Here is a 9,776-nt window from a genome sequence, read left to right as displayed (position 1 = left end):
TCTTCTTAATTTTAAAGCAAGTGGTTTCAGGCAAACGTGCTATTATATTTGTCATTACATAACACTCTTGGAGTAATTGTGAATTGTTCTATATTTTCAGATTGTAAGTGTGTAGATAGATGGATGGGTAATAATGCATTTAACTTCATACTTTTCTTTCTCAGGAATTCTTTGTTGCTTTGCGTCTTGTGGCATGTGCCCAGAATGGATTGGAGGTTTCACTGAGTAGCTTGAACCTGGCTGTTCCTCCACCAAGATTTGTAAGAAATTATTTTAAATCTAAATTGTATTGGGGCGCCTGGGTGGCTCCGTCAGTTGAGCGTCCGACTTCGGCTCAGGTCACCATCTCACGGTCCGTGAGTTCGAGCCCCGCATCGGGCTCTGGGCTGATGGCTCAGAGCCTGGAGCCTGCTTCCCATTCTGTGTCTCCCTCTCTCTCTGACCCTCCCCGTTCATGCTCTGTCTCTCTCTGTCTCAAAAATAAATAAACGTTAAAAAAAAAAAATTTAAATCTAAATTGTATTTAATTAAAAAAAGATGTCACATGACTTAAAAATTAAAATTGCTATATCAAAAAAAATTCCCCCAGCCCCTATCGCTCAGCTACTTGATTTTCTTTCTTAATGGCTTCGGCTGTTATTAGATTCTTGTATTTCCTTCCAGAGTTATTATATGTATATATAAGAAAATATAAATACTCACTTCTTCATTTTACATTGATTGTAGCTCACAATTAATAAACATGATTCTATACCTTTTTAAATAATATATTTTAGGGATCTTTACATAAAAGCATCTTCATTGTTTTTTAGAGCTGTATAGTATTTCCTTGCTTCTATTTACCATAATTAACATGCAGTGTAACATTAGTTTCAGGTATACAATATAGTGATTCAACACTTCTATACAATACCTGGTGCTCATCACAGCTCATTATTAGTCCCCATCACCTATTTAACCCATTCCCCACACACTTCCCCTCTACCATAATTTAACTTCCTATTGATAGGCTTTTAGCTTGTTTCTAATCTTTTATTATAAAAAAAATGCTTCAATGAATAGTAACCTTGGATATATGTAATTTTACATGTGCAGAAATATATATGTGCATATTCTTGGAAGTGTTTCAGAAGTTCTTGCGTTTGTGCAATTTTCACATATAATATAAACTTGCCTTCCATAGTGGTTGTACTTGTTCACACTCATACCATCAATTGGTTGAGAGGTGACAAATGGAATGTTAAGTGTTGTTTTATGGAGTGAGTTTGAGTAGTTTTCCTCATGCTTCTGAGCCATTTACATTACTTTTATGTGAAATATCTGTTTAAATCTTTTGCCCATTTTTCTTGGGTTCTTGGTCTTTTTTATTAATTGAATTCTGTAGGATATGTGTGTGTGTGTGTGTGTGTGTGTGTGTGTGTGTGTATACACATATGTTATTTATATATAAATATATAAAATACATATATATTTTTTTCTTTTCCAGTTTGTCATTTGTCTTTTGATATTGTGCTTATCTTTTTCCATAAAGAAGCCATTGTTTTTTATGTAAATGAGTTATTAGGCTTTAATTTTTTTTTTTTTTTTTTAACGTTTACTTATTTTTGAGACAGAGAGAGACAAAGCATGAACGGGGGAGGGTCAGAGAGAGGGAGACACAGAATCTGAAACAGGCTCCAGGCTCTGAGCTGTCAGCACAGAGCCCGACGTGGGGCTCGAACTCACGGACCGCGAGATCATGACCTGAGCTGAAGTCGGCCGCTTAACCGACTGAGCCACCCAGGCGCCCCTAGGCTTTAATTTTTTTATGGTTTCTTTTTCACATTTATGTTAGTGTTGATATAAAGTATGAGTATGGATTCAAATTTATGTTTTTTTACGATGGCTTATAGACTTAATACAGTTTATTGAATAACCAATCTTTTCCTTACTGATTTGAAATGCCACCTCATGGGGCGCTTGGGTGGCTTAGTTGGTTAAGTGTCTGGCTCTTGATTTTAGCTCAGGTCATGATCTCACGGTTCAAGGGTTTGAGCCCCACATTGGGTTCTGCGCTGGTAGAGTGTGGCGCTTCCTTGGGATTCTTTCTCTCTCCCTCTCTCTCTGCCCCTCCCCCTACTCATGCTTTCTCTCTCTCAAAATAAAAAAACTTAAAAAAAGGAAATGCAACCTCAGTCATGTGCTAAATTCTCATATGTAGTTTGGTTTCTTTCTGGATTTTTTGGCTCTTACCCATTTATCTATTTATCCATGTACTTATCTCACATTTTAATTCTCATATTTTGTGATTTGTTTTACATCTGATAGGGCTAGTTCTCCCCACCCTACCCCCTTTTTCAGAAGTTTCATGGCTCTTACTTGTTTTTAAATTTAATATTTTAAAAAGTATTTGGTCTGAGTATTATGACTCTAACTTCAGTTTTGAGAATTTCTGCACTTACAAGTTTAGGCATGGAATCAGGGGGTTAATTTAAGGATTTGTTGTGTATGTTATTATAAAAATGTTTCAAATATATCCATCTGTCTCTACAAGCAGATAAATATAACAACTTGGGTGTGCTGTTCATAGGTTCATGTACTTGTAACTTAAGAAATCTTAAGTTGGGTTCTTGTCCCGGTCTGCTTTCCTTAAATAGTGTTGGGAAAAAGTCATCAGTTAACAGGGCCACAAATAGTTTTGTTACATTCAGATATCGGTATCTTGATTTCAGTTGTAATAGGATTTTTTCTAGAACACTTAAATGTTTTAGTTAATGTTCTAACATTTATGTAGCTAATTCAGATAACTCAGTTTTTGTTTCGTTTGTGCTTAGAAGAAAGTCTAATAGAGTCAATGTAAAATAGTGAAAATAGTGTTCTGTGTGCATTGAGTTCCAAATTTTGTATGAATGTCTTTAAATCCAAAGACCACTTTTTCTTCATTGTTTGTTTTTTAATAGTTTTTTTTAAAAAAATCTTTAAAATGTTTATTTATTTTTGAGAAAGAGAGAGAGAGAGAGACACAGAGCATGAGTGGGGAAGGGGCAGAGAGAGAGGGAGACACAGAATCTGAAGCAGGCTCCAGGCTCTGAGTTGTCAGCACAGAGCCTGATGTGGGGCTCGAACCCATGAACTGTGAGATTGTGACCTGAGCCGAAGTTGGGAGCTCAGTTGACTGAGCCATCCAGGCACCCCTCTTTGTTGTTTATTGATGTGAGGTTTTCAATCCTTCGTGTGCTGTATTTTTCTTTTTAGCATGATACCGGTAGTCCTTTGCTAGTCAGTGGAACCTCTGTAGCCGAGCTCCCATGGGCTGTAAAAGTAAGTAAACTTTGTAACTACCCTTTCCTTATCACTGCTTTGCTTCCTACCCACATAATCTTCTTCTACTTCCAAAATACAATGTAGTCTGCATTTGGCTTTCACTATTTACTGTAGGGGAAATACTAGTACTAGAAATCTTTTGAGGGACCTTACTGCTCTGTCAATCATTTTATGACAATTAGTATGGCTTAATCTCATTTCTGTTATAATGTAAACTAAAAATGGTGATGTCATAATCCTGCATTAACTAAAATATTTTAGGAATAGATTGTTTACCCCACTGATCTTATTTCCTGTTTGAAAATTCTGGTTAACTAGATGCTCTCTTTATGGCTCTAAAACAATTCTTTATGAAATCGTTTTCTGAAATGGGTATTTTTCATTATAGCTCTTTGGAGACACCACACTAGTTATAGCTATCTTATCAGATTTTTTAAATTACAATTTTTAAATAATATTAGAATATAGCACATCACATGGCCCTTAATAAATATGTACAGTTTTGTCAGAAAGCCATTTGGTTTGTATGTCTGTGTATGCTTGTGTGTTATTAACTAATTTAAAAAAGTATAGGGATCTGGCTTTGACAGGACAAATCACAAACAATAGTTTTTTTTTATGTATACAAATAACTTCCCTGGATTTTAGGGAATATCTTGTTAATTGATAAAAGGAAATAACTTTGGGAAAAAAGGGGGAAACTTGATGTTTATTCCTGTGGCGGTTTATTTTGTTTTTAAAATCTGAGTTTGAAATGTGATTAATGCCATTTTGAGAAAGTCATAGAATGTCACTAACTACCTTTTGTGTTCTCATAAAAGTTACTTCTTTGTTATGGGTTTAAATGAGAGGACTAGATGCTCTTCTCAAAGCTCTTCCTGTCACTAAAATCTTTTGATCAAGCTAACAGTAGAAAAGCAAATAGTGTTTCAGCTGCAAAAGGAATGGAAGGGATACTGGACTCTTGAGTAACTTTTAAATTGTTATTTATAATAATATATTTTGGTGAAAGTAAAAAGTGTTTTTAAAACAATTTTTAGGAATATGTTGTGTATTCTTTGAGGATTTGATTTTTTTAACTGCACTTAAATGCTTTTCACCAGTATTTAACTTGTGATCTTTTTTATATTATAGTCTGAAGATAAGGCCAAATATGATGCAATTTTTGATAGTTTAAGCCCAGTGAATGGATTTCTTTCTGGTGATAAGGTGAAACCAGTGTTGCTCAACTCTAAGTTACCTGTGGATATCCTTGGAAGAGTAAGATATTATTAAATTCGAAATGTATTTTTATGTATCTTTTGTATCTACCAAGAGCTCATTGTTAAAAATATATAGATCTTATTTTGAAGTTATGTTACTACAGAATTTTTTTGTATTCTGAAGTCATATATAAAATTATTGCCAGTTAATTTTGTACAATAATTTGGTTATTCTCTCTAAACTATGAGTGCTTGAAATCAGTTATATATGTAAGCCCTTTGAATAGGTCCTTTTTCCTTGTACTATATGCACTGACTTCCCAGTTCCTTGATTTAATTTCTGGAGACCATCAGTATTTTATATCTGTCACCTACTTCATGGCTGTATCATGGGACTTTGTCATAAGGAATAGTTTCATCTCTGATCATTAATTCTACTGTCTCAATAGAACTTTGCATCTTTCTAGATATTTTTCATAAATACTTGCAAGACTAATTCTTTGATTTCACAAGACCTTTAAATCTCAGAGTCCTTTACTGTCTCCATTTTTCGAATTTACTTTTTTCCTTATCCAACTTGATCCATAGTGTCATGTTGGTATCTTAAGCTCCCTTTGCCATGTTTTCTAAACTTTCTCCTGACCTGGTAAAAATCCAGCTTTGTGTTAAGCTCTCTGTGGTTGCAAATGGACTACTGAAAATCTAATAAGGTTGGTGTCATCATAATTTCATGATCACCAACTTCATCTGGGCCTTCCCTACTCTTGTACTGTTTCCATGGTGATTTCTGTCTATGCCTCTTGGTATTTCAGACCTCATCTATTCTCATTAAACCTCTAGCCATTTCTTTAGTCCCTTGCTCAGTCAGGATACATAGGGTCAGATCCTGGTTGCACCATTTATTAGGTGTGTGACCTTGGGCAAATCATAAGAAAACTGTGTACCAGTTTTTTAATTTTTAAAATGAGCATGATTCCCAGTTTATAGGGTTGTAAGAATTAAATGTGAGAATGTATCTATTAAGCCCAGTGCTTGGTACATATTCTGTGATGCTGATGGTGATAATGACTTACCACCACACCACCAGTAGGAGTATTAGTGGATCAGTGTTGTGTATTGTATAGGTTAGGTGCTCAATAAATATTAGTTTAAAAGCCATTTTCTACTATTGTTTCTCACTAATCATTTCTCCACTGTGTGGTTGGTGTGAGATTTCTAAACTCTAAATGTAATCCTGTTATTTTTTGACTTAAAACTAACCCTCTCAGTAGCTTCCCATTGCATTTAGAATAAAGTCCAGATTCCTTTGAAGCACTTAATGACCAGACACTTGCTCATCTCCACTCCTGTCTCTTACCAGTATACTCTCTCTTCTTGCCCTGAGTACAATTTTGTTGAATGAAAACATCTTCTTTTCAAGGATTTAACAAAGTTTTATACCTGGTCTAAAGGTATGGAACCTACTCTAGATTTAAACCAAATCTACTAGGGCCTTTTGGATTTTATTTTTCTTTTGTAAGCCCTGGACATTAGCTGGTTAATAATTAATAATATTCACTGGGTATTTATTTTAGTTGATCAGAGGTTCTGTAGTGTATGGAAAACAATAATGGTCTTAGTTGGGAATCTTTATGTTGAAAACTGATTCTGTAACTTAATAATAGTTGTGTGATCCTAGCTAAGTCATATCACTTCATGTCTAAAAAAGGGTTGATAGAGTTGAAAGAGTTGTTGCATGAATTAACTGAGATGATGTTTGTGAAAAAGCACTGTAGCTGTTTAAAGTGCTTTTGTCCATAATTGTTTTCTAGAGAAGAACAAACTATTTTCTTTCTTTTTTTTTTGTTAGTTTATTTATTTTGAGAGAGACACAGTGTGAGTGGGGGAGGGGCAGAGAGAGGGAGAGAGAAGATCCCAAGCAGCCTCTGCGCTACCAGCGTAGAGCCCAACACAGGGCTTAAACTCACGAAACTGTGAGATCATGACCTGAACCGAAACCAAGAGTCGGACACTTAACCAACTGAGCCATCCAGGCACCCCCAACATATTTTCTTTAAAGTTTTTAAAGGAATTTTTATTTAAAAAATACTTGTATTAAGAATTATTACTTTGGGCACTTGGGTGGCTCAGTCAGTTAAACATCTGACTCTTGATGTTGGCTCAGGTCATGTCCTCATGGTTCCTGGCAGGGAGCCCTGCATTGGGTTCTGCACTGACAGTGTGCAGCCTGCTTGGGATTCTGTCTCTCCCGCTCTCTCTGCCCCTTCCCCGTGCACATGTGCTCTCTCTCTCTCTCAAAACAAATGAACATTAAAAAAATTATTCTTGTTACAATCAATTTGTTAGTATAGCATACAATAGTGATATAATAAAATGATCAACATAAGTGAAATCTCCAAAATATAGATATTTTGATGTTTAGATAAAACTTTTCCCTGTAATTATGTGTTTGGTGTTTACAGGTAGCACGTGAAAGAGCATTAATCTTTGTCAATTCTTTTTAAGGTTTGGGAGTTGAGTGACATTGACCATGATGGAATGCTTGACAGAGATGAGTTTGCAGTTGTAAGTAACCTAATGTTCTTAAAATCTTAATGGTTTTCTCAAGTGAAAATTTCCCTGTTATTTCCCTGAAATTGTTAGTATGAGTATTTTTACTTACAGTTTATAGGTAGTTAATAAATATTTTGAAACAGATGGATAATAGAAAATGTATGTTCTTATCATCTTCATTTTATTTGACTTTAAGGTACATAGGATTATCTGCCTTGAATAATGTACTGTAAAGATGCTGAGTGGTATTAATCTTTTGTATCCCATCTTAACGAGGTATCTTGGTACCTCTCTGCTATGGAATAATTTTACTTCAAATATACCCCCAGATTTTCACATTTATTTTATTAAAGGAAAACATGGATAACACTGTAGTTTCACTTCATTTATAAAGGCAGAGAAAGTTTTGACATCTTATCTGAAGACATGTTATCCTTGGAAATTGGAAGTTGAATCCAAATAAAGTTGTATTCACTTCTTCCTTAAAGGTTAGATCGAACTCTGCTGTGAGCTCATGAATAGTAAATCTCTAACCCCCCCTTTAGTCTATTATTTGGAAATTAGTCTGTTCAGATTTTCTCTCCTTATTTTACTAAGAAATTGTCTATTTCTTGACTTTTCAAACTCATTGTGAAGTTATTCTTTTAATCTCTTCTGGGGTTTGTGCTACTTTGTCATTCCAAATCTTATATATTTTTGCTCCCTCCATCTTTTGTTTAATTGAATTTTATTTAATCAATCTTTTAAACAGAACCATCTTTTAGATTATTTTATCATTTCTATTATGTTTTGACTTTGCCATTCTTTTTAGCTTTTATCTTAATTCCTTCTTCCTAGTAGTTTCTTTTATCATCTTTACTATTAAAAATTTTAAATCATGTATTTTCTCTTGAGTACAGGTTTAACTGGCTTCCATAGATACTGATACAAAGTATTCTCCTTGGGGCGCCTGGGTGGCTCAGTCGGTTGAGCGTCCGACTTCAGCTCAGGTCATGATCTCACACTCTGTGAGTTCGAGCCCTGCGTCAGGCTCTGTGCTGATGGCTCGGAGCCTGGAGCCCACTTCAGATTTAGTGTCTCTCCCTCTCTCTGCCCCTCCCCTGCTCATGCTCTGTCTCTCTCTGTCTCAAAAATAAATAAAAACATTTTAAAAAAATTAAAAAAAAAAGTATTCTCCTTTTTACTACTTTTTAGATAACTTTTAGGGTTTTTTTTATTATGTTTTTTGGTTTTTAGTTCCCTTTGTATATACTTTTAGCTTGATTTGATTATGCCTAGAGAATGTGCTCTTTAAAATCTCTACTTAAAAAAATTTCTTAAGTTTTTCTTTGTTGCCAAGTTCATGACCCATTTTTACATATGTTCCTTGGATATGTCAACATTTCTGCTCAGAAGATGTTAGACCTCCATAAATTCATTATATCAATTTTATTGATTATGTTTCACTTTCTCTTTAGCATTACTTTTTTTTGTGCTTTAATAAATTTTATTCTATTTATATCTCAAGAACCTATTAAAATAGGCAGAATAATTATTTTTACATTTGAAAAAATATACAGAAATGGAAACTTAAAGTGACTTGAGTTGATGGTAATAGGTTCCTAGTCCTTTTTATTTTAATTTGGGTGATAATTGGGAAGTGGCAGGGAATACTCCCTTGCAATGATGACAGAAGTTATCCCAGCTATATGTTAAGGGTTGAATCAGTGTTTGTGTTATATTTTAGGGAAACAAGGTGGTGGTATATTGAAGAGATTTGGCTGATGATGTATTTTGAAAGACTGTTAAACTATATATTAACTTTTCATAGTTTTTGTGTTAAGAATGTCAACACAAAATCTTTGCATTAGTAAGATGTGTAGAGGGATTTTTTCTCTTACAAAGACAAATATTAAAAATTTTAAAGAATCATTTGTATAAGCATAGTTAAGATAGATGGAGAATAGTATTATTCTCATTTGATTAAATGGTAGTATGTGCTAAGGTAAGTGATTAAACACAGTTTATCTTAAATTCCTTGAAGACTTTTACTAGGCAACCTACTCTTTTCTTAAAGTAAACTTTTATTGAAAGAATAATTTAAGGGACACCTGGGTAGCTTAGTCATTTAATCATCTGACTTTGGCTCAGGGCATGATCTCATGGTTTGTGAGTTTGACTGCATTGGACTCTGCACTGACAGTGCAGAGCCTGCTTGGGATTCTCTCTCTCTCCCTCTCTCTGCCCCTCCCCTACTCATGCACGCACTCACAAAATAAAAAAAAAAAAAAAAAAGACTAATTTAAGAATGAATGATGCATTTATAGGAAGTTACTATTTAAAAAAAATAATAAATACCTATCTGCCTTCTCCTAATTCACTAATTTTAACCATTTTGCACCTTTGATTTCTTTCTATGTGCATTCCTGAGAAATTCTTTCCAACTTTATCATGCTTAGTGCCTTTAACTTTGAATTCCAGCTCATGTGATACTTATACAGCCTCTGTTCTCTTTTTGTCTGGATTACCTGATATTTCTTATATTTAAAATGTATTTCTTGAAAACAGCACGGTGCTTTGTTTCAATTTTTTACCTAATTTGACAGTTTTTGTCTTTTAAGATAATGATGCAGATACTGATTTTATTCCCCCATCTTATTTATTTTACATAATTATTTTCTCTTTTTTTTCTGTTCTTATTGTTGGTTATCAAGTAGTGATTCATTCAGTTTCCCTTCT

General features: G+C 34.2%; 1 protein-coding gene across 4 annotated transcripts in view; it reads left to right on the top strand.

The window, feature by feature from the left end:
* Positions 1-9,776, top strand: part of EPS15 (epidermal growth factor receptor pathway substrate 15) — a 151,504-nt gene that overhangs the window by 41,570 nt on the left and 100,158 nt on the right. For all 4 annotated transcript variants that reach the window (XM_043578752.1, XM_043578754.1, XM_043578751.1 and 1 more), the window contains exons 5-8: positions 165-260; positions 3,235-3,300; positions 4,438-4,563; positions 7,011-7,070. In XM_043578752.1, coding sequence (XP_043434687.1) covers positions 165-260; positions 3,235-3,300; positions 4,438-4,563; positions 7,011-7,070 — 348 coding nt within the window. The remainder of the gene's footprint in view (positions 1-164; positions 261-3,234; positions 3,301-4,437; positions 4,564-7,010; positions 7,071-9,776) is intronic.

Source organism: Prionailurus bengalensis, chromosome C1 (genome assembly GCF_016509475.1).
Source record: "Prionailurus bengalensis isolate Pbe53 chromosome C1, Fcat_Pben_1.1_paternal_pri, whole genome shotgun sequence".
NCBI classification, from domain to species: Eukaryota; Metazoa; Chordata; class Mammalia; order Carnivora; family Felidae; genus Prionailurus; species Prionailurus bengalensis.
This window is presented reverse-complemented; position numbering and strand designations above follow the sequence as displayed.